The sequence below is a fragment of the Temnothorax longispinosus genome, chromosome 8 (genome assembly GCF_030848805.1).
Source record: "Temnothorax longispinosus isolate EJ_2023e chromosome 8, Tlon_JGU_v1, whole genome shotgun sequence".
NCBI classification, from domain to species: Eukaryota; Metazoa; Arthropoda; class Insecta; order Hymenoptera; family Formicidae; genus Temnothorax; species Temnothorax longispinosus.
In genome coordinates this window covers 9,111,491-9,137,790 of record NC_092365.1, presented here as the reverse complement: position 1 = coordinate 9,137,790, position 26,300 = coordinate 9,111,491, and the positions used below count along the sequence as shown (strand labels likewise).

The following is a 26,300-nucleotide window of genomic DNA, read 5'->3' as shown; positions in this document are numbered from 1 at the left end:
TTCTTCCCAATTTGCCTTTTCCTTCCTGACATTCCCTTTTATTTCTTTCCAGCATTGTCTTGCAATCTCATTTCCCTCTCCCCTTTCCAGTTTTTCCTCGTATTTCATCGCCCTTTTACCAGCACTTACTCTCATTCTGTCCCTCTTGGTTTCCTCCCTTATCATGTATCCGGGTGTGCTCCAGTCTAGGCCCAATGTCCACCTTATATACCTTTCGTGCATTCTTTCTATTTTCTCTCTCTCTTTCCATCCTCACACTTCTACTCCATATAAAGCTATGCTTGCTACCAGTGAATCGACTGAATCGTATAACTTAATTCTTCTTATCCAGTCTCCTCCAAATAACTTTTTTCCTATTCCCCAAACCTGTTTCATTGCTATGGTAGCTTTCCTTACTCTTTTATATGCGCCTCCTGTCCTCCGTTCTTTTGGAATGTGTAGCCTAGATATCAGAATTCCTTTACCTCCTCTATTTTTTCTCCCATCCATTTCCATTCCATTTTCTTCATTTTACCTACTTCCTTCCTAAATCTCATTACCTTTGTTTTCCCTACATTCACTCTCAGCTTTTTCTGTCGAAATATTTCTCCAGTCTTTTCATCGTCCTCTTCATCTCCTCTTCGTCCTCTGCTATAGCTACTATATCGTTTGCGTATGCTAACGTCCAAAATTTTATTCTCCCTACTACCACGCTTTCATCTTGCCCCCTTCTCATTGTTTCCTCTAAATCTGCCAGCAGTAGTATGAAGAGCATAGCGCTCAGCGGGCATCCGTGTCTGACTCCTTTGACCATGCAAAAGCATGATCCCTTTTCTCCTTTCACTCTTACCACGCTTCTTGTCTCTTCGTACAGATCTTCTATCCTAGTTCTCAGCTGTTCACTAATCCCTTCTCTTTTCAGTGCCTCCCAAATTTTTTCTCTGTTCACGGAGTCGAATGCTGCTTTCAGATCAATAAATATTTTATTTTAATCTTCTTGCATAAATATTTTATTTTAAATCTTCTTGCATAGATCAAAGCTATCGTGTTTTTTTTGCTTGTTTAAAACATGTTTTTTTGTTTAAAACATGTTTTTTTTATACCTTAGTTTAAAACACAAATAAAACATAAAACATTGTTTTAAACAAAAAAAACAATGTTTTTTGTTTAAAATAAAAAAAACATGTTTTTTGCCAACCCTGATTTTTATGAAATATATTAACATTATATTTTATTTAATATTTTTTAAATAAAATTATATAATTTTTTAGCGACATTTTTTTCACAGAATTCGATTTGCTAGTCGCTCTGCACACAAAAATATTAAGATCAAAATCTTAAGATAAAAATCATAAAAAATTAATAGTGTATATGAAATGCTTCATATTTTATTCCGAAATATTTAGATATATACCCGAAATTCTTCAAATTTTAATTTCAGAGTGTAATGCACTCTGATTCAATAATTTTACAACCACAGAAAGAATGCAAGAAAATGCACATTTTACAAATAGATAGAATATTTTTATCCCTCTATACATATCGAACAAATTCCTGCGCCGCGTCGGTTAGAAGCGTTATAACAGTGACACATTGACATCATTGTATTAAACACAGTCACATACATTTAACATTAATTTCTTTTAATTTTTTTTTAATTAATTATATCATCCGAATCTTCATCTTCTCCCAAACAATCTTTTCACCTATTAGAAGTTAGCCCCCCACTTTTAGAATTAACATATTTTCACGGTTGTGCTAAATTGTGCTAGGTTTGTGCTATATTGTGCTCGAATATTATAATTATAATATGAAAAATACGAAAGAAAATTAAAAAAAACAAATTTTTAGGTCAGCCCCCCACTTTTCGTTTTTTTCAATTTTTTCGATTGTGCTGAGTTGTGCTAACATTGTGCTAAAATATTATTAAAAAAAATAATAACAGAAAGAGTTACGATAAAAAAATAAATTATATCCAAAAATGATTTTTTTATCGTAACTTTTTTTGTTATTATTATTTTTTAATAATATTTTAGCACAATGTTAGCACAACTTAGCACAACTCAGCACAATCAAAAAAATTGAAAAAACGAAAAGTGGGGGGCTAACTTAAAAATAATTTTTAAATCAGTCCCTCACTTTTCGTTTTTTTCAATTTTTTCGATTGTGCTGAGTTGTGCTAAGTTGTGTTAACATTGTGCTAAAATATTATTTAAAAAAAAATAACAAAAAAATTACGATATTTTTTTATCGTAACTTTTTTTGTTATAATTTTTTTAAAATAATATTTTAGCACAATGTTAGCACAACTCAGCACAATCAAAAAAATTGAAAAAAAAAACAAAAAATAGGGGGTTTACCTAAAGAGAGGTCTTAGGTAATTAATATTACACTCACCACTAGATTATTACAAATCTGAATTATAAAATTTGAGCGTTCAAGGGTAAAGTGCTCTTTACATCGTTGTTCCTAGAAAACCGGAAGTTGTGCTGAATTATGCTAGGTTTGTGCTATATTGTGCTCGAATATTATAACCATAATATGAAAAATACGAAAAAATAAAAAAAAAATAATTTTTAGGTCAACCCCCTACTTTTCGTTTTTTTCAATTTTTTCGATTGTGCTGAGTTGTGCTAAGTTGTGCTAACATTGTGCTAAAATATTATTTTTAAAAAATTATAATAAAAACAGTTACGATAAAAAAATATCATAACTTTTTTTGTTATTTTTTTTTAAATAATATTTTAGCACAATTGTTTGGCGCTCACCAAACTGTAGATAGATGCATGTATCATACTCATTAGTTTAGTCTCGTTATTACTCGTTGTACATAGTAGTCTTCGCATACCTAGTATTAAGTATTTCGGTGACTCGCGCGAAACGTCGGCGGATCGCGATCGACGCGGAATCGATATTTGCGCGACTCACCAATCGGTGCTGCCCTCGCTCACCCCACGAGGGCACCCGCCTGAAGAACAAGTACTCGCTCGCGACACTGTTTCAGCGCCGCGAGCACTCAGCACTCATCGTAACGACGTCTCGGAGCACAGACGCTTTCGCTAATATTCGGGATCGCGAGATCACCAGCCCGCTCCCTGATAGTGCGATCGCCTACTTTCTCGGCCTGCTTGTTTGCTGCCTTTATCTGCTTCCTCCTGCTTGCTTGCTGCCTGCTTTGACTTGCTTGCTGCCTGCCTTGCATTTGCCTTGCTTGCTGCCCTACTTGCGCTGCTGCACGAGCTCGATCGTGACCGAGAGACAAAGCATCCAGGTGTCGACGGCACAACAAACGGTGAGTCGCATTTGCTTAACTTAATTCGCTTTGGGGAGACTTTACACACACCCCCTGGTCCTTCGAGCTTCGTTTTATCGCAAATCCGGGTACGGCTCTACCGCCCCCCGAGCAACAATGTTAGCACAACTTAGCACAACTCAGCACAATCGAAAAAATTGAAAAAAACGAAAAGTGGGGGGCTGACCTAAAAATTATTTTTAAGTTAACCCCCCACTTTTTGTTTTTTTCAATTTTTTCGATTGTGCTGAGTTGTGCTAAGTTGTGCTAACATTGTGCTAAAATATTATTTTAAAAAAATAATAACAAAAAAAGTTACGATAAAAAAATCATTTTTGGATATAATTTATTTTTTTATCGTAACTCTTTCTGTTATTATTTTTTTAAAATAATATTTTAGCACAATGTTAGCACAACTTAGCACAACTCAGCACAATCGAAAAAATTGAAAAAAACGAAAAGTGGGGGGCTGACCTAAAAATTCGTTTTTTTAAATTTTCTTTCGTATTTTTTATATTATGGTTATAATATTCGAGCACAATATAGCACAAACCTAGCACAATTCAGCACAACCGTGAAAATATGTTAATTCTAAAAGTGGGGGGCTAACTTCTAATAGGTAATCTTTTCGCTTCCTTTTCTCTTCTTCATTTCCCATATCTTTTTCATAGTCTTGCTTGCTTGAACTATCACCTTTCTCCCTTTTCTCGTCTTTTTCATCTTCCTCCTTTTTCTCTTCATTACTTGCCATTTCCTTTTCATCATCTTTCTCCCTTTGTTCCTCTTCATTTCTCATCTGCTTTTCATACTCTTCATACTCTTCAGCTCCCATAATGTTAATTTCGTCCATCCCGTCATTTAAAACTATAATATTTAAATTCCCATAATTTACAAATTATTTACGAATTAATGTAATATTTAAAGTTACATTGTGGCGGCTGTGAGCGCCCCGAGAGACGGCGGCTCAACCGCCATACCGCGCGCGTATAGGCACGCGCCTACGGGACGGCAACCCGTTCCACGCGTCCCGTCAGGCAGGAGCGCCAGCGGCCGCGCGCGCTAAAGCACGTGTTCCCAGGATGACACCGGGATAACAACAAGCTTACACCGCTAGGCGGCTAAGCTTTCTCGCATTTAATATTTCGCCAGGACGGAATATAAGGCCGCACCAGGAAGGGATCCCCAGCATTTTCACGGCTCGTACGCTCCTTCTAAAAGAAGGTATCGAGCGTGAGATACTTTTTGGTAGCAACCACGCTGCGAAAGCACGTCAGGACCAAGCCACCAACGTCACGCCCGCCGCTGCCGCCTGTCAACCCAGCGCAGCCCCAGGAACGCCTAGCGTGGAGGCTGATACGACTAGATTCGCCACCGTGGCCGCTCACCCGTCCGCCGAGGGAACATCTCACCACGTGGGATATCCGCCTGCGCCGCCGTACATCGCCGCGGTACATTGTACCGCCGTTGTTGTCACCGCTGCCCGCATCACCGAGGGACCTCCATTCGCAGGGCACGCAGACCGTGCCACCGTCACGAGTGCACCGAGGCCTTCAGGTGCAGCCTACTATCAGCGACGCCGAGGCACAAACGGATAGTGAGTGGGAGACGTCCACCGTCGAGAGGGGAACACAAGCGTGTATCCCGAGACCAGCGGATACTCAGGCTACACAGACTGAGAACGAGGACTTCAACCCTCGCGAGTCCTATACGCCGCCCGGAACACCGCCGGCCTGGAAGCGCCTGAATCAGTGGGGACAACAGCCACTCCACCGGACGAAGACACAGCCCTCCATTACGTGGGCTGAGCGACCACCGCGGTAGACCCGTACAATCGGCCCTTTTCAGGGCCACATAGATACACCACACCAACGGTCCTTTTCAGGACCACGTCCAACCACTGTACATAAAACCTGTATATAAGTTGTACATACGTTATTCTAAGAATATATACTGTGTCTACCAGACTTTCACTTCTCATCATTTGCGGTACCTTGCCACTGCGTATCCTGCCGTCCTGAAGCGAGCGAACGATAGCGAGCGGAACAAAAGTAGCCATAACGCTACATACATTTAAATAAATGTAAATATAATATTTAATTTATATTAGGTTTACATCTTTTTTAAACTTACGTTCTTCAACATTAATTTCATTTTCTTGATGAAATTCTTTATCCATCTTCCGTTTTCGTTATTGACGTTTAATGTATGAATTTAGTGACTTTCAATTGATTAATATTTAATTTGTGAATTTAGCGACTTTTGATATTGATTAATTCATTATATTTAATATGTGAATTTAACAACTTATTTATTCTCTACTCAAAAAGAATAAATACCGGGTCAAAAAATAACATATTCGGTCAATTATTTTCCGAAAGCGACTTTCGATATTGATTAATTGATTAATATTTAACTCTCCCCTCCGGGAAAAACGTAGTTCTACGTCAAAACTACACACTCTATAGCACTCCTTGGAAAATTCTACCCCTATTTTATATGGCTTTAATACAAATTCAGTCTAATAGTTTTTAACTTAAAAACTATTGGACCGAATTTGTATTAAAGCCATATAAAATAGGGGTAGAATTTTCCGGGGAGTGCTATAGGGTGTATAATTTTTCGTTGTCTATTTTCTGGAAACCGATTTCTTTAATTGCTTTAATATTTAAAAAATAAAGAATTTAAAAAATCGGTTTCCAGAAAAAGACGTAGTTCTACGTCAATACTACAAACTCTATAGCACTCTCCGAAAAATTCTACCCCTATTTCATATATTTGTGGCAAAAATTCGGTCCAATAGTTTTTAAGTTAAAAACGTTCAAACATACATTTCGGGTGATGTATGTTTGAACGTTTTTAACTTAAAAACTATTGGACCAAATTTGTATTAAAACCATATAAAATAGGGGTAAAATTTTCCGAGGAGTGCTATAGGGTGTATAGTTTTTCGTTATCTATTTTCTGGAAACCGATTTCTTTAATTGTTTTAATATTTAAAAAATAAAAAATTAAAAAAATCGGTTTCCAGAAAATCGGTAACGAAAAAATACACACTTTATAGCACATTCCAGAAAATTCTACCCCTATTTCATATACTTGTGGTAAAATTTCGGTCCAATAATTTTCAAGTTATTAACGTTCAAACATACACCACCCGTAAGGATTTTATATATTAGTATAGACTAGTATAGATATATAATTGAAAATTGGATGAGATATATAATGAAATGAGATGTATTAATATTTTTTTGTATTTGTCAAAATAATAATATGACTTAACTAATGAATAAGAGAAGTAGAGGCTATAAGGGACAGACGCAGATCTCCGTGCGTAATATCATAAATAACTGATTTATTGATCGTTGTGATTCTAAGTTTTAGTTTTTCTGATTCTAAGTTTCAAATGGCTGAAGATGGCTCAAAGTTGAGTTGAAACGTACGGATCGGTGTAAATCACAACGACCAATAAATCAGTTATTTCTGATATTACGCACGGAGATCTGCGTCTGTCCCTTATGGCCTCTACTTCTCTTATTTTAATTTCGAGGGTCCTCATACTATTTTATTAAATAATGAATATTAATAGAATATTTGTAAATAATAGAAAATTAAATATAAAATTTAAAAAGAATATGATATGTTCAATCTGTAGATCTGTTTTTATTGTTAACGTGGAAACGGAAAAGGTATTGATTTAATTTATTTGACACATAAGTGACAGATTAGTATGAATAGACAGTGTCATCACAAGGTACGTCATTGACGTTTATGAAAGGAAAATACCAAATTAGAAAAATGAATCAAGAGACACGGCAGTGTCTCGCGCCAAGTACACGCGGAGCGAGACCGACCGTGACTCTTTTACGCGACGCGACGGGTTGCGAGTATCCGAGATGTTGAGATCTCGATAACGAGTGAATGGATCAAGTTCTAAGTAGGCTTGATCGATAGCTTGGGGTCGAATTAGGGGGGGGGGTTCTCTTATAAAGGCCTTCACACATAAAATCCCGTAAGAACGTAAAACGTAAGCGTAAGAAAATCGACCAATCCCAATCGAGTATTGTGCTGTTCGTAACCCCAGTAGGGGAAAATACTCGATTGGGATTGATCGATTTTCTTACGCTTACGTTTTACGCTCTTACGACATTTTATGTGTGAAGGCCTTAATATTCCGCTACGTGCCCTACGAGCGGAGATATTGCGACGCAAAGTCCAAATGTGAAAATTTATTTTTAAGATACTCCTCCTCCTCCTCCACCTCCTCCTCCTAACGCCGACGTCTCAATATTATTATGATTATTAGAGAAACGTCACTTTCACTTTTTCGACGCTGGCGGCGCAGGTATCGCCAGTTTCGATATCGCGCGCGTATTTCGAAATTAGGTCGATAGACTTATCGGTCAGGAGAAAGATTTCTATTTAGGTAAATTAGGTATATATATAATATATATATTGAGTCAATTGCTTCATGTTTATCTGAAGAGATTTCGTATCCTTACATCGTATTACCACCGCTGCCGGAAAAGAAGGTTGTCTACGCTTGGCAGAAAGTGCCGCTAGGGAATTTTTAAGTCGATTCTTATGAATCAAGCTTGAATTCGATGTCTAGGTATCCCAGGTTGCCGATGACGAGGTCCAGATAGTGCGCTTCATAGTTTTCGGTGTCCAGGTGTAATAATACGTTGAATTTGATGTCTACGTGTCCCAGGTTGCCGATGACGAGGTCCACATAGTGCGCTCCGTAGTTTTCGGTGTCTACATGTATTAATACCTTGAATTCGATGTTCACGTGTCCCAGGTTGCCAATGACGGGATCCAAATAGTGCGCTTCATAGTTTTCGGTGTCCAGGTGTAATCGTACGTTGAATTTGATGTCTAGGTGTCCCAGGTTGCCGATGACGAGGTCCACATAGTGCGCTTCGTAGTTTTCGGTGTCCAGGTGTAATAATACGTTGAATGCGATGTCTAGGTGTCCCAGGTTGCCGATGACGATGTCTAGATAGTGAGCACCGTAGTTTTTGGTGTCTACGTGTATTAATACCTTGAATTCGATGTCTAGGTGTCCCAGGTTGCCGATAACGAGGTCTACATAATGCGCTCCGTAGTTTTCGGTGTCTACGTGTCCCAGGTTGCCGATGACGAGGTCCACATAGTGCGCTTTGTAGTTTTTGGTGTCTAGGTGTATTAATAACTTTAAATCTAAATGTAGGACACGTAGATATCGTATTCGAGGTATTAATACACGTAAACACCGAAAACTACGCAGCGCACTATGTGGACCTCGTCATCGGCAACGTGGGACACCTAGACATCGAATTCAACGTATTATTACACCTGGACACCGAAAACTATGGAGCGCACTATCTGGAACCCGTCATCGGCAACCTGAAACACGTGGACATCGAATTCAAGGTATTAATACACCTGGACACCGAAAACTATGGAGCGCACTATGTGGACCTCGTCATCGGCAACCTGGGACACCTAGACATCGAATTCAAGCTTGATTCATAAGAATCGACTTAAAAATTCCCTAGCGGCAGAATTAAAATTATGTCATGACAATAAAAATTCGCTGAATTAAAATTATGTCTAAACATAAGAATTGGATGAATTAAAATTATGTCTTGACATAATAAAAATTGGATGAATTAAAATTATGTCTGACATAATAATAATTCCGCATTTTTATTATGTGTATACACATAATTTTAATTCATACAATTTTTCTTATGTGTGCACATAATTTGTTTTCGAATGAACGTAAAACGTATTTGTTATAATATCCATTATTGAAAATCGATATGCGCGACAAAAGCTCTTGTATATCATTATTCATTATGTTATTATTTATTATATATATTTCTATCCATATATTTTCAGTATTATTGTTACATTAGAAAAATTATTGGCATTTAGGATACGAATCTTTTTCCGTTAGTTTGTAAGTTTCATGATTAAAAAGATCATGTCGTATTATTATTAACATATACCTAACATTTATAGAATCGTTATTAATTTTATTATATATCTCAATTGCGCGAATTTCAAATATGTTTTGTAAAAATTATGCATAATATTCCTATGCAAGGATACTTGTTTAATTATTTCTTCCTATTGCATTTAAGTATAGAAAAATATACAATTTCTATGTGTTTGCACTTTATATTTAATGAGCAGGCAATCAAATATTGTTACACCTGTCGCGCGTTCTCGTCTCACTCTCGCACTCACTCACGCGCGACGCGTATTCCGGCACTCTCACAAATGAATCAAGGCTCGTTGTTTTTAGAAAAGGAACTCGTTTAATATCGTAATACAAGAAGCTCGGGAAAACACGTCCGAACGTGACGGATTCCCAGAGTATAATCTGACAGTCGATGATACATGACAACCGTCGCTAAGGACGATTCGCGACTTCTCTCTACGGGGCGACTCGTATGAGCGCACGGCACGGTCGTACAGCACGGGCGTAACAATATATATGATTCAATTTGCGTCTATGTCTCTTTATTGACTGACATAGTTATATACTTTTAAATCTGTTTCTTTTCTGAAATTTAAGCAATTGAATAGCAAAAACTACGTTATCATATTATATATTTTTGGTACGTAGTGTGCAAATGTATTTTGAAATGAAGATTATATATTTTCTACTGAATTATTTACACACACGTGCGGTTTCAGAGAATTATTTTTCGCCGACTCAAATATGTTCCTACTCAACTGTCAAAATATGAAAAATTAATTCTAGTTGTGACATTCGCTTGAATTCCCGAAATAATTTTCAAGGATGTGAGTACGAATATATATATATATGTATATATATATATATATATATATATATATATATACTTTACTTTACTTATTTTTATTTTGCCTACTTTGTTTTTACAGGCAGTGACGAAACTAAGATGGATGAGGTGGCACACAATGATACTAGGTATCGCGCAGTATTCGTGCTCCACGCGTCGCCGGATGTGGTGAGCGCTCCGAATCTACAGATTTCCATGCATTAATCACTTTCGTCACGCGTTTCAGTCTGAAAATTTTGACGGTGAGCTAATAACATGCGAAGAAAATGTTATTCCTAATTGTTGATCTTCAAAATAATCGAATAATCTTGTCTCATCTAGGTGAGGCTGAAATGCGTGCAAACGTTAAGAACGATATTTCTGCATCCGGAACGTAATGTAAGTATACTCCATATACATCCATGTGCGCTTACGCCACGACTGGTAGAATACCTGTGTACAGCGCGACAAGAGCAAACAGTGACAAACGACATGGAATTAACCAATAGATAGTTAATAGATGCTTTTACGCTGGAGTGCGTCAACACAGTGGAAGCCCTCACATAGGTCTCGCACTGATTTCTCTAATCGTAAGTCATTCTAATTGAACTTATATAAGAAACTTTTACTATTGAATTATATATATCTATATTATATATGTATATTAGTTCGTGAAATGTTAATACACAATATGTGTTACACGCTTACAGGAGATTTGTTTCAAGGTGTGTGTGCGTGTGTGCGTGTGTGCGTGTGTGCGTGTGCGTGTGTGCGTGTGTGCGTGTGTGTGTGTGTGCGTGCGTGTGTGCGTGCGTGTGTGTGTGTGTGTGTGTGTGTGTGTGTGTGTGTGTGTGTGTGTGTGTGTGTGTGTGTGTGTGTGTGTGTGTGTGTGTGTGTGTGTGTGTGTGTGTGTGTGCGGTTTTTATAATCTAATTTTCTAATGCGCCAATCAATTACTCCAATCATTTACTGTACATTTTTTTACTTTAACATACACGTTTCCGTAAAATCATCAGGTATTGAAATACTGAATCTTGACTTGTGCCGATTTTGATCAATCACTTGCGCTGGAAGGGAACGAGCTCCAACAACACGCTACTAAGGGTGCGTTCGGGGAGCTCGCTACCGCGCTACCAACGCTAACGCTATTAACTCCGTTCATGGAGCCATGATAGCGCTAGCGAATGCGAGCTCCATGAACAGCAGTAGCGTACTAGCGTAGCATTTTGTAACCCCTGCGCCGCCAAATTTAAAAAGCTAAGTTAATAGATGTTGTTGTATCAATTACTTCTTTAATATTTTCAGGGCAGAAGTTAAGAGTAATATGTGTATAAATGAATACGATTCATTTCTAGTAAAACAACTTAAAGAAACTATTTTACAAAATATAAAAAAGCGATTTTAAATTCATGAAACTCATGTTTGCGGAGCACTTCTGGATCCGACTCTTTAAAGTGTTAAAGGTGTTGCTGAATATCTCGCAGACAAGCAGCAATCTCCTAAGGAATTTTTAATATATATGATCCACAAAATGGTTCCCCTGAATATTAGAAATGAGCAGGTTAAATTATTTTTATATCTTATTTATTAACATTAAGCGACGTTTTAGATTAGATCATATTTTAACAAATATTTTTGTTCTAGTAAAACTTATTGTCCAATTGAATGACATTGTTTTTATATATAAAATGAGAAATATAATTAAATATATTTTTTAATAATATATCCATATTTGGTTCTATTTGATTATATATTTATTTATTTATTTATTTATTTAGACCAGCAAGTATTATATAATAACACCTAAAGAGGCAAATAATTGCCTGTACATAGAGCTGGTGCTTAAAGCTAATTAGAATTAAGAAACATAACAAAAAACAAAAATATATGCTATATAAAATTAATTTATACTTTTAATACAATGAAAAATTTAGTGTATATGAATTTTGTCCATTAAGCTATATATAACTTTTATTACAGTTTTTATAAACTATATATATATCTAAGCAATACCTAGTCTAGGTAATTTACAGTATCTAGATTTACAAAATCTAGGCTTAATATTGTAATTAAGCCTAGTATAAGTAGTATATATAAGTCTTACATAGTTTATATTTGCAACAGCTTCTATATTAATCACCAAATATAAGATTATTATTTTTATGATATATATAAGTTAAATTCTCATGTTTAGTTTTACTTTTTCATAATAGCAGATTATCCTAATAAGTCATGTGAGCTTCTTGGACTAAAAAATTACGATTGGAGTTGGATGCGAAACATGCAATAAGCATTATTCTTCCTGAAGATCCTATTCTTGTCGAAGTTAAAAAGTATTTACATATGTCAGAATCTATTATCGAAGATCCTCTACAATGGTGGAATAAATTAATAAATAAAGTTGTCACTGCCGAATTTGTACAAATTGGTACGCTGCATTTATGCCATACCGCGATTACAAGTTCAGCATCTAAATGCGCGTTTTCTTCTGCAGGTTTGCTTATCACAGCAAAACGTTCTTCGTTAAAACCATCAAAATTTAATAAAATATTATTTATTTACGGTAATTTCAAATTAATAAAACATATGTATTTAAAGTCAGTAAAATAAGTTTTACATTAAGTATATTATTCATATTATTTATACAACTTAATATGTGAAGAAATATTTAATAAGTAAGAGAGAAAGAAGTCTGATATCTGATAGATATATACAGTGAATTACATTTTATTTTTGTTACGTATGATAGTCAGGAATAACATTTTAAGATAAATTTTATTTTTTTTTGTGAAAGAAAAGACATTAGTAAGGCTAATGAAATGATCGTATTTTGAAAACACGTGCTGAATATTTATTGTTTGCTATTTTTATTCATTCCGATAAATTATCACTCGCTAATTTCGCCGCCGCTGAAAAAAAAAAATTATTATATATTATATATATATCTGTTTCTATATATAATCCATATTTGTAACTTCGTAATTAATACGATATTTACAATACGTGTGCACACGCAAAGCTTTTTCTTCAAATAAACAATCACAACAATTCACTACCATTCACTATTGCGCTGTTCATAAAGCCTGTAAACGCTAACGCTATTAATGCACTACCTCGGAAGGAAGAGCGTTGGTAGCGAGCAGTTATGACGTATAACTCTACCAGTAATGACGTCACGACAGCGTTTGGTAGCGCTATCATAGAGCTCCGCGAACAGCCAGTAGCGCTAGGTAGCGCTAATAGCGTCTCCCCGAACGCACCCTAAAGGCCGAATCACACTACGGGTTGCAGGCTCGGTTGCGGTTGAGGTTACGGTTGAGTGTTGGAAATCAACCAATCAGAACGAAGCAGTTCGCCGGCTAGGTTGCAGGTTATACGTGTTGCGCCACTGTTGCGGGCTTGGTTGCGGTTGAGGTTACAGTTGAGTGTTGGAAACCAACCAATCAGAACGAAGCAGTTCGACGGCTAGGTTGCAGGTTATAATTTAGACGTGAGCCTATTTTTTAACCTTGCGATTGCAACTGTATAGGCTGCGAGAATCCGACTGTACATATTCGTGTGGCGGGTTAGTTATTGTATACTATATAGCTGTAATTCTTCTTATCTGTATCAAAATGCCTCCCAAAAGAGATATATGGACTAATGAGGCCGAGCATTTACTAATAGATTTAGTGAAAGTAAGAACAATTTTATGGGATATCACGCAGAATAATTATCGTAGAAATGATTTAAAAGAAATATAATGGGAAGAGATTAGCCAAAGAATGGGTGCACCATATACAAGTAAGTAAAATTTTTCTAATTTTTGACATGTATTATCAGCTAGATATTAGTATTAGCTTGCGTAATTATAATTCACATAACGACGCATATTAAATAACATTTATTAGTAATAGAATAGGTAAAAATTTCAAATTTCTCTTTAAGCATCTTGGAATTGTAATGTATAATTGATTTATGTCTTTTACCATTTAGCAAATAATATGCAAAAACATATTTTATATTATTTTTTGTTTTTCTCATAGCTGAACATGTGAAAAAACGGTGGAACAATATGAGGGGCACATTTCTTGACAATGATAGAAAAGTACGAGACTCAAAGAGAAGTGGTAGTGGCGTTGAAGAAATTTTTAAGCCGAGATGGCCTCTTTACACAAAGCTTCAATTTTTAAAAAAGACAATGTCCAGTGCACAAAGTACATCTAATTTATCACCATATGTACCTATAGTACCACATCTATCACCTCAGTCTCAATCTCAGAATGAAAAAGATTGCCAGGATTCCAGTGATAGTGTTCGGAGTTCAAATGTTCCATCTCTGGAAATACCTTGTGATACTGAAGATACAGCAATGCAAATTTATTTTGATGCAACTTCGAAGGTATTATGTTAGTTATAATTTATAAGTTAGTTATTAAATTATAAGTTACTCATTTATTTAATATGACACAACTAAATTGATCATTATTTTTTGTTTTTGAATCTTTTAGACATTAACATCAACCCTTGAAGACAGCCAAATATATACCGATTTTTCGCAGAACTCTTCTGAATTACAAGAAGTTATTCCAAGTCACAATACGTCATCTATGTCAGAATCTTCAACTATTCCCTTATCAACTTTTCAACCTCTTTTAATTAAAACGCCTGAAAATCCTGCTTCTGCCCATGTTGTGAGTGGAAGGAAACACACAGGAGATGAACCACTTTATACGAAAAGAAGGGCATGTAAGAAGCAAAAAAGTGGTTTAACTATGGAAGAAGCTGTTGATGCAATCAAACAGATGACCTCACAGCCAATACTTCTTCCTCAGTCTTCTGATCGATCTGCTCAGGATGCTATTGATCATTTTACAGCTTACGTAGGAGCTAAATTGAGGGAAATGTCTCCTCAACGTAGAAAACTCTTGGAGCAAGAAATAATGAAAGTGCTATTTACTGCTAGTTAAGACAACAAACACAACAAAAAACAAAACATTTTATTTTTTATATTTTTAGTTTAAACGATTTATTAAATATTATATCACATATATCTCAAACTGGAATACTAATTTTTTTATTTGAAAAGTCTATGATCTCAACATAAATTCTATACTTAAAATATTAACATTTGCTATAAATTTTGTTACAGTTACATATAATTTTATACTTACATATAGATACGTACAGATTCTTGTAATAAATATATATTCTTCAGTTTTTTAGTTTAACAATTTTTTATATTTATATTTGGATAAATTGAGAGTAACTGTGATGACAATTAAGATAAATTTTCTATAGTAGTATATGCATGTATTATTAGTACTAATGTGTTAAACCTAGTGCGTCGTCTAATTTACATTTTTTATTTAGAAATAAACTAAGTATTTTTACTGTGCAATTTTCAAGCACTTATGATAACTTAACGAATTTTGACAAGTATAGTGATACCAAATGATCAAATAAAAGTATTTTTTTGTTTTCTATTAGTCATATAATGCATATTTAATTGTGGATTATTAATTATTCATTTTAAGGGTTCAATCAATAAGATAAGCAAGTATTAATTTTTCTAATAACATTTTATCGCAATATTAATAAAACATTGTTTATTTTATAATTATTATTTAATCCATAAGATATACTTTTTTATTTTGTGTTAAGTTAAAAGAAATAGAACGTATATGCAAAAATTCTTTATTTTATTTATTTTATAATAGTACATAGAATTTCCGTAAATTGTCATTGACAATCTGTCAGCTTTACATAATAAAAGGTGTTTAGGTTTAGGTATGATCTAAGTAACAATAAAAAGATGTTATGTACAGCAAACATTATTTTTCTTTATTATAACTCTTTGTTTCTTTTCTTGCCTTGAGTTTTAATATATTGTATAAAAATTTTTTTTTCTTGTAAATTTTCTGTATATTTATTATGCGTTTTGACCGAGTACCATTCTCTCTTGCCACGGTACAGCCCCAGGTCCATTAAAATATGCACTCCAAGTGTTTCGAAGAACGCAGGCATCAGTTGCATGGCGGTTTCCACCTTGATGGCACAATTGTGCTAAGCCATTTGCTGATTCTTGTCTCCATTCACCAAGTCTCATGTGACCCGTTAAAACATTTTCTTCATCGAGGAATTCTGTTGGGGTATACATGGCACAACCTGTAGATTGACTACGTAACATATTATGGAGACAGCAGCAAGTCATTGTGATTCGAATTGCTTCATCAGGATCGTATCTCATAGCTGTCCGAAAAATCTGAAACCTTGCACCCAGCACACCAAATGCATTTTCTGAACAACGTCTGGCACGTGACAGTCTATCAAAATAATGTAGCACATAATTATATTGACATCTCTGATTAACATTAATATCTATAATGTGTCAATTTTCATCCAATTCATAACTGGGATTCATAATATGAAGATTTAGATCATACCTGTAATTAAAAATTCTCCTGTCTAACCGATTGCGACATTGATCTTTTGGATATGGAATAAGTAATTTTGTTGTCAGAGGAAAAATCTCATCACCAACCAATACATATGGAAAATTGGTGACACATCCAGGAAGTGGAGATGGTTGAGGCAAAGGAAAATTATTGCTGTACAAATGAGATTTCAGACTACATTTATTCCATATGTAGGAATCACTCATTCTCCCATTGGTGCCTAGATCAATGTATATAAATCTCAATTGTGCATCGACGACAGCCAATAATACAATACTATAAAAATCTTTATAATTATAATAGGCTGATCCTGATGAAAGAGGAGGATCTATTCGCACATGTTTCCCATCCATTGCACCGATGCAATGATGAAAATTCCATCTCTGTCCAAAATCGTTCGCAACAATATTCCATTCTTCTGCAGATGTTGGCATTCGGAGAAATTCATCTTTTAAAATACTGATCAATGCTGCACATACTTCTCTTATTATTGACGATATTGTGCTTTGACCAATTCTGAACTGTAGGCTAAGTGATTCCTGTGATTCTCCTGCAAATTAAAACATAATTAATTATTTCACAAAAGAAATATGTATTATATTGCACTTGCACAAGATATCATACCAGTAGCCAAATGACGCAAGGTGACAGAGAGCCTCTCAGCAAGAGGTATACTTTCCCTTAAATGTGTTGTCTTTTTTTCAATAAAAGGTGCAATTCTTTCAAGAAGATATTGAAAGACATCAATGTTCATTCGCAGACATCTGTAAATATGATTCAAGTTATTATTGTTTTTAAGTTAAACTAATCTTTGTGTTTATTTTTTTAAGATTATTTAATATATTTGTATATATTTTAATTAATTACTACACACAATAAACTCTTACCTACGAAATCGATTTGGATCTTCAAGCGCAAGTTCCAGAAATAGGTTATGATGCATACCACGATGCTTTCTTCGCAACAAATACGGCTTGGTCCACACAGAACGACTATATACTTTTTTATCAGCTAATGCAAGAAGCAACAGACACGCAGATGCAATTCTGCGTTTTCGCTCCAAGATAATTAGTTCACTAATTTGTGACATTGTTAGGTTAGTTTTCAACACTCAACCGTAGTAATCTTAACCGCAACCGAGCCCGCAACCCGTATAACCTGCAACCTAACCGGCGAACTGCTTCGTTCTGATTGGTTGATTTCCAACACTCAACCGTAACCTCAACCGCAACCGAGCCTGCAACCCGTAGTGTGATTCGGCCTTAAGATCGGGCCGAAGTATCCGCAGGTAGTACAATATTTCGAAAATATCTTCCGAATGACACATATGATTATATCCTCAATCATTGTTTATGTCACTAGGAATTTAAGATACACTGATGTCGCACAGTCTACCAAGCTGAAAACTAAATTGGACAACGCTGTTACATGTCTACCAGCGGAGCCTTGGGAGGGTTTCCCACTTCCGGCCGGAGTGGGAAACCAAGGGACATAAGTTACGGATTCGTAATAAGATTTCTCATAAAATAAGTTACATAGATTCGTGAATTTTTTTTATATACTCTTTATATAATAATGCAGTACGCTAAAAAGCCCGATTTTGCATTTTTGCTTTTAAAAATTTATAATAAATAAAATACGGAGTTAAAGTGCAGTTTAAACTGCACTAGTGCATAAAGTGCATCTGAGTGCACCTGAGTTTGCCTGGGTCTCCTGCCGACCCTTAAATTATGACGAAAAATTTAATAGCACTTGAATTAAGGGCTTTCCAATATTCAATGTCAATGATTTCGTTTACACGTCACTCTTAATCAGGTTTAATAACATCTGTAGTTATGAAACTGGCCAATCATAGTTATTCTATTCTTTAGAGGAATAGCTATGATTGGCCAGTTTAATAACTACGGATGTTATTAAATCTGATTAAGGGTCTCTTTCACCAATCTCGGTTAAGGCTAACCGAGAGGATAGACCATTGGAATTGACAAATTGCATTACCTGTTGTGTGACATAACAAATGCGATTGGTCAATTCCAATGAATTAACCGATCGGTTAGATTGATGAGAGGCCCTAAGAGTGACGTGTAAACAGTCAATACCGAAAATCTACAGCTTACGTTACGGATATTATAAACTTTTAGTACAGGGAGTAAATATCAGAATAAATTTTTTAATAAAAGTATTAAATTTAATATAAATTTTATAATTAAATATAATTTATAAATAAAATTTAAATTTTTTGATTATACATTATAAGGAACATAGAAACATCAAAACAGTTTTAACGTCTTTGGTAAATTAGAATAAAATACAATAAAATTATAAAATTAAAATGACATGTTAATAAAAATTAACGTACGTTTTACGTTACTTATTTATATAAACTTGAATATTGTACTATATATTATTATAATAACAACTGATTTATTTCCTCTGCTTCATGAGCATCCGACTCGGGCACTGACTCGTACGTTTTCATGTTACCGATGCTTTTCAAAACTTTATCAGGTAAAGTGTAATTATTACAGCAAACATCGAGTCTTTTGAGTCCGAATCTAATATGCAAAATATTATTCAATAATTGAAGCTTCATTTTATTTCGCAACTTAGTTTTAACCAAATTCATTTGACTAAATACTCGCTCAATATCGGCATTAGAGTGAGGAAGACAGAATTTTAAAGGCTAAATCGACTAAGTTTTTAAAAGGATTTTGTCTACTAGCATCTCGATAATTTATTACTTCTATCAAAAATTTTTCTGTGTCTTGTCTTTCTTCCCATCTAGCAACACGTGTTAGTCAAGTTGACATCATGTAGACGTCAACCTGAGGTCAAGTAAGTCAAAGTCATTTTGACATCAATCAGTACCTCCATATTGACAAATTTTTGACGTCATTTGGATATCAAAATGACATCATCTTGACCTTTTTATAAAGGCGTGGGGCGTGCGAGCACGCTTCGATGCGTTGCGGCTACGATAAGGAGCATAGGGAACAAGTACTACGTTTACGCGAGTGTTACTTCTGTAGTAACTTACGATAATTCACTCGTTTAAGCGGAGTAAATTATCGTAAGTTATTACAAAATCCCGTTTACGCGAAGAAAAATCCCGTTTACGCGAAAGAATTATCGTAAGTTACTACAGAAGTAACGCTCGCGTAAACGTAGTAAAGGTGTAAAATATAATACATGTCTTTATGGACCATTTGGTTTATTATATTGTCCATATGCTTCTCTATGTATGTTTAATATAAAATAACACAAAAATAATCAAAAGAACTTCTTTTATGTGGAGGTACTTGCAGGTCTGCCCCTGTATTTAGTTCGGGCGAGAACGGTATTTGTTATACCAAGCGCTGTGCACTCGTATTTAGCTACCTTTTAATAGCAGCTTCAGCATCTAAGAGCTTACTCCCAGGGTATAACTTGAGAAGTGAACCTGAAGGAAGTATGATTGTATAAATACTGAGTTTCAATATATCTAGAATCCATAGAGAAAAATTGTACACGTAAAATAAGACATAAAATTGCAATAATTTTTCTCTAATGTAAAAAAGATAACAAAACTCTCCAATAAAGTAATACAGTAATACAGTAGTACTTTTTATTACACTCATACTAAAAAATATAGTCACTTTAATTTACTAAAACCTCTTTCAAAACATAAAAAGATTTGCAAGAACATGATTTACTTCGATTGTAATGATATTGTTATTACTTTAAAAAACAAAATTTGCAGGCATTACCAGAAATAATATAATACTCACAAAAGATTGCTTCCTTCAGTTTCGATTTATTAAAGCTAAGCTTGGTTTTATTAGTCCCATCCCAGCTCATTACTCTTGAGAGACGGTTTGACACACATTTCCTCATTAGCTTTCCTGCCGCTTTACTCTCCAACACACAGTCAGAAGCAACCGCGTGGAAGAAATCTGCCTGGAAAGCAAAAATTTAAACGTAATAGTTGTACTAGACTTGGACATATAGTTACAAGTACATTAATTTAAAGGATAACTTACTGTGCTGATGAGGTTGATTTCGGTTTGCAAGAATTTTTCAAAGTTCTTGAAATCGTCCTCAGATTGAAGTGGCAGGGATGGAAAGTCTTTTGGTTTCTTGAGAGCAGCTTCCTCCGGGTATAATTTCTTCATAATTCGTTGATTTTGTATCATTATAAAATCCAATTTACTGTTTAACTCATAAAGTAGCTCCACCTTGATTACTTCTACACTTGATGCCGAATACATTGGCTGAGATGAACAGGCTAAAACAATGTATTGCATATATTAGAAACAATATCATATAAAGATCTTAACAGCACAATTTGTCAATCCCTCCATCTTTTCTGCTCTGTTGTATTTTCCATACAAAAACTTCTGTCTCATGCTTATCACGAAGAGGAGAAATTAATGACAACAGTTTACAAATTAATAAAACACTTATACAAATTAAGAGAAAAGTTCAGTTCGTTTCTCATCAGTACATCACAGTATATCAACAGTATATAACACGTGGCAAAGATTCGTAGTGTAAAAATTTATAGAAATGTATGTAAACAAATAGCTTACATTTCCGTGGAGTATCAATCAGATGTGGCGATTTCTCATTATTGCTGCCGCCGTCATCTAATAGAGAAATCAAAATGTGCTGTTAGAATTAATAAATATGACCAGTAAGAGTCTAACTTACTGTATAAAGAGTGCACGACGTTATCTTGACACTTTAAAATTTGTTTTTAATTATTTGGTGTCAAGACACTGTCGAGTCTCTTGATTTCAGAGATCTTATGCACTTCAGCAATAAAAACATCAGTATAAACTCACTGAAAAGAATCCTGGAAATTTTCTTCTTTAGCACACTCACACAGGAAGGAGAACCGTTTGATGGAGTTGTATGCGAAGCTTCAGTGCATCTGTCATCATCTATAATACAAGTTCTGTTTGAAGATGTTTTATCAGGGGTTTTCATTGAACTGAGTCTCTTGTCACATTTCATAGATGATGTAATTTGCTTCTCCTTTTGTCGTTCACTGGATGTAGTGGCAAGATTTGCCTTCGTTGATTTACCAAATGCAGAAGTACTCTTCTGTGTATACAAGGTACCAGAAACATCCTTTGAGGATGCCACTTATTTGTGGAGAAGGTAACACTCTGTCATCCTCAGAATCACTAGACTCCTGCATGAAAGTCTTCTTCTTTTTCTTAACATTCAGCACAGGGCTCTCCGTGTCCTCTTTACTGTCACTATCATCAAAATGTTTCTTCTTCCTAACGTGCCGTTTGCCCCTTCCCTTTTCTCCATCCGTTATTTCCGAGTCCAAGGCTTGACCAGTGTCAGCCTTCTTCATAGCTGCCTTACGGGCTACATTGTACGTACCTGAGAAAAGATAGACAAAGCTTCAATTTATAATTATAATAAGAGTTGAACAGTGTAAGGTATTGTCTACATAAAACTATGTATATAAATCATCTAAATAATTTATGTAGAAAACTTTTTCCTCTATCTTTATCTGAGGTAAGATTTTTTTATCTATCTAAATGTTATCGATCTAAAATGTTAGATAATTTTTATGGCGGTTATTTTGAACCGCGGATGCAATTTGTTTCTTACAATAGTAGTAGAGATCCATTCCCAAATAAAAGAAAAATGTTTTATTCTAAAGCCAAAAGTAATGAATTTCTACTTTTTACTTATAATTTTATAATTTCTACTTTTTACTTATAGTTTTATAATTTAGATAAATTATCCACATAATTTTTGCTGTTATCTATCTAATATTTCAAAACCAGATTACCTTTTTGTCAGATAAAACTTAAAAAAAAACCAATTTTTATCTTTATCTCAGATAAAAAGAAAGTTATTATCTGGTACAACACTGCATGTAAAAGGTGGAAATTAAATCATACGCACTATAACTATGTTCCACTATTACCGGACATTTTTTCCAGTCATTACTCGGATCGGCAAGTCCCATCACAATCCTCGCTATTGATTGCTTAGTTGGTGGCCAATATGCTGCCGTACCATTGTCTACGATCCATTTGGTAGCTACTACGTCGACTGTATCCTCCTCAGTGAATATAACTACGGAGTACTACAAGAAATAGAATATAAAACTTAATTTAAAATTAACTTGTAAAAGTAGATTATTTATAACAAATAAAATAAGTCAATTAAAACATGCCTCATAATATCAAAACAATGTGTGAGCTAATGGGATGCAAAGATAAATATTTTCATCTGGAATAAGATAACATTTGTGAGCAACGTCTGAGAGACGAAAAAACTGTTCTCGCTCACTTAATTCAGACACGCTAAGAATTCCTATGTCAGTAGAGTCTATGGGAAACTCGTAATAGCTTGTCATTCGTGTAAACCTATGACCGGCCAATCTAATTTCTCTCTGAGGAGTACGGATAATGTTAGTCAGGACTACCACATCATTTTGATTAGTTACAAAGCAGCAGTCAGCTTCGTTTACAGCAAGGGTTATGTTACGAGTTTTTATTTTACTATAATGATCTCCTGGAATCTCAGCTTGACCCTCTCGCCTCTTACTTAAGAGGATTTCCTGACGATCTAGTATTTTGTTGGTAGTTTTTCTCAAGTTCCCATAACCTTCTGAATCTCGATTGGCAATCTGTTGCAAAGGTTGATAGGGACACCGAAGAGAGCGCTTGATTAGACCAAGATGATTCTCAAATTTGTATGCACTGAAATTGTCAAGCACACCATGCTGCCGGCACTCTTCAGCCAAATGGATCAGACTGTGTATGTTGTAAACAGCAAATTCGCGGCCAAATATTTGTATAGAATGAGTAACAAATTCTCTCATCAACTCTTCCGCAACATCAATACACCGATCAAGCAAGTGGGGACTAGATAGAATGTATATAGAAGTATGGAACAAAAGGAAATTCTGATAAAGAACAGGAGTAAGGTAATTCTTGAAAATTTTTACTCCATCATAAAGTGCTATCCTCCTCAATTCTTGGGCTTTTAGTCTATTACCTGATCGCTTCAGTTGTCTCGGTTTGCGATTGAATTCTCTGGGAGTGTGAGGAGTCAATTCCACAAGAGCATTTGATACAGCTCTCAGAGTTGCATCGGTCAAAGTAAAATTACCCGGACCAACTAATAAGAATTTCAACCATCTCTTGAAAGCACCCTGATCTTTTAGATGCATGCTATCCAGTCTAAACTGGGAGACCATTCCAGTTCCAATAGTTTCTAATGGTGACACATTATTAGTGTGGTGTTGAGGATTTTGTCTGGTATTAAAAGATTCATCAGTCCTAAGATCAGCATCCATGTCAATGAAAATTTCTCGAGCCCGATATCTACGACCTGTGACACAGCACTTTTCACATGCAAAAGTTCCACCATGCCCAACACAGCACTTGATAAATGCTTGAACAGGGGCATCCAGGATATAATTTCTTACTCTAAAAGGATAAACAGTTCCATTGATTTCAAAACCAGATTCCTGAAGAGCAGCCACTTCTGCAACATAGTCTTCCAGAAATGCATTTAAGTCATTGGGCTTTCCGTCGCCATAAAATACTGCTATAATGAATGGTTCATCCTAATTGGCAAAACTTCCTAAAATTGGCCAAAAGTGTTTTTGAGAACAACTCTGAGGGAAAAGTTTCATCCCATCTATATTGACATCCATCATAATTTCTTGATTAGCAGTAAAATATTCCTCTGATAATTTAGACTGAATATTAGATCTGATGCCTTTATACCAGAGATGTCCATTTCCAATATCCTTCACAGGTGTGTTTCGAGGAGTACTCAGGAGAGATCTGTAGTCCTTTGGAAGCTGTGTGAAGACAACTCTTAAAATTCGTAGTAGTACATTTATTTTCTGTCCAGTTACACCCCTCCTCCCCCATTCCTTAAGACTCCTCAACATATATGCGTTAATTTGTGCATCATTCACGACAAGATCATTCTCGATATTAACATGATCATGATTGATCTCCATGTTTTCCTCATCTTCTACTATAATATTTGCATCCCCATAGTCTGACTCTGTACTACCATCATCATATATCTCATTGCGTTTGTCTAAATCATGGTTTACCAATGCATCGTGTAGGCCGAAATATTCTTCAGAACTGACATCACTACTTTCATTAACATTACCAAAATTGTTATTACTGTACTCCGTGTCACTGCCAGAGATCATGTTATTATTATGAGCAACTATCATTTGTGCAACCCTTTCTTGGATACCTTGAAGATTCAATCCCCTGATAGCTTCAACACGAGCAATATGACGCCAAGTGCGCCTGTGTTGCTGATAAAAAAAATGAAACAAGAAAGTGATTGTGAGTGACACAAATGTAAATACAGTATTGTTGCGCTGCGCTTTGCTATCGCACAATCACTCGCGTTCGCGCCGCGCACTCCCGGACTCGTGTAATAAAAGAGGGTGAATACTTTATTATAAAAGAAACTCAAGTTTATTAAGAATTCTGTACAAGCGTTTCAGGTGGAGAATACGTCCGAACGATCGGAGTCTCCCTGTAGATCTGACAGTCGTCGTGAAAATCAATACATCAACAACAACCGGTCGTTAAGGACCGCGCTTCGACTTGAAGCTATTCGAGCGAAGTTCGGGCTCCTCGTGATCGAAGTTCCGCGCGCAACGGGTGTCTCAACACGGGCGCAACACTGCCCCCCTTCTTCCTAGATTGTCATCCCGACAATCCACAGAAGGGTAGTGCCCCGATAATACGACTTCCCGGGCACCAGGCTGGCTCCTTGTTCTACCCCGGGCTGCTGCCACGGGTTAACGAACTGCCCTCTCTTGGTCCCTTGCCGTAAAACACCTCGAGGTAGGCTTCGCTTCCTTCGGCTTCCTGGGAAAGAGCTGGCCAGACTCCTCCCCTCCGACACCAAGGCGAACCATCCTCTTCTGCGGGAACATTCCCCGACGTTGCCGCTCTTCCTCGAAATCTTCGGACAAGGGGGGGGGGAACTGTTGTGGACCCAACGTCTTAAAGACTCCCCAAGTCCTTGTCTCGGCATTTGCCCTACGTCCCACGGAAAAACCACAACTCAAAAGAACCGTGGGCGAGACAGTCTTCTTAATAATTCTCCTCCAAAGAAGTCTTGGCCGATGTTCCGCCGCGATGGCTCAGGTCGAGATCCAAGCTTTCTCACAAACCGTAGACTTCCTCTAGAGAAGAAAAAAAAAACAAAATACAACACGCAGTAACATCGATAAAATAACCAAACTTCTATAGAAAATAAAAAGTCTAATTTTCCTCATAATTGGGGCACTCAGAACGGAAATGCCCCGTTTCTCCGCAGGACCAACACTCCCACTGATTGGTCCTGCAACTCCCTCGAGGCGCGCTGTCCTTTCCATCCTCCCCCTCTTTCTCTTCTCCCACCTTCCCTTCCACATTCTCAAAATTCTTTCCAAAATATTCCCTCTTTCTTTCGAAACTATTTCCCTGAATAATTTTTATCGCTTTCGCTCTTTCGACGGCTGTCTTTAAAGAGGTTACTCCCTCCAACTGGAGAGTCCTTCTCAAAAAACCGTCAAATAACGCATAAACAAATTGCGCGCACGCGATCTTATCTCGAACCGAAAAAGAACACTCGGGGTAAGCTAATCGCGAAAGTCTTTCTAAATCCGAGCCAAGAGAAGCCAAATCCTCTCCATTTCTCTGCTTTCGACCCGTAAATTGCGTATAAAAGTTTTGCGACAAACCTCCCTCGCCGAAGCGCGACTCCAATTTCGATTTTAATTCTTCGAAACATAAGTTCTCTAAATTTTCG

The 26,300-nt window shown here is 35.9% G+C and overlaps 2 protein-coding genes and 1 long non-coding RNA gene across 3 annotated transcripts; all 3 read right to left on the bottom strand.

Annotated features, from left to right (window-relative positions):
• Positions 1-15,976: 15,976 nt before the first annotated feature.
• Positions 15,977-17,642, bottom strand: LOC139818250 (uncharacterized). The gene is made up of 4 exons (XM_071786866.1): positions 17,390-17,642; positions 17,127-17,266; positions 16,491-17,052; positions 15,977-16,370 (listed from the first exon to the last, which is right to left on the bottom strand). Exons 1-4 carry the CDS (start codon positions 17,590-17,592, stop codon positions 15,977-15,979), a joined length of 1,299 nt encoding a protein of 432 aa, XP_071642967.1. The 5' UTR covers positions 17,593-17,642.
• Positions 17,643-20,551: 2,909 nt separating this feature from the next.
• On the bottom strand, positions 20,552-22,039 carry LOC139817913 (uncharacterized). Its single transcript, XR_011733336.1, has 3 exons — positions 21,326-22,039; positions 21,071-21,127; positions 20,552-20,766 (listed from the first exon to the last, which is right to left on the bottom strand). It is a non-coding gene; the product is annotated as an uncharacterized lncRNA (long non-coding RNA).
• A 400-nt stretch (positions 22,040-22,439) lies between these two features.
• Positions 22,440-23,852, bottom strand: LOC139817408 (uncharacterized). Its single transcript, XM_071785471.1, has 2 exons — positions 22,687-23,852; positions 22,440-22,596 (listed from the first exon to the last, which is right to left on the bottom strand). Exon 1 carries the CDS (start codon positions 23,812-23,814, stop codon positions 22,696-22,698), a length of 1,119 nt encoding a protein of 372 aa, XP_071641572.1. The 5' UTR covers positions 23,815-23,852; the 3' UTR covers positions 22,440-22,596; positions 22,687-22,695.
• Between the last annotated feature and the right edge of the window lie 2,448 nt (positions 23,853-26,300).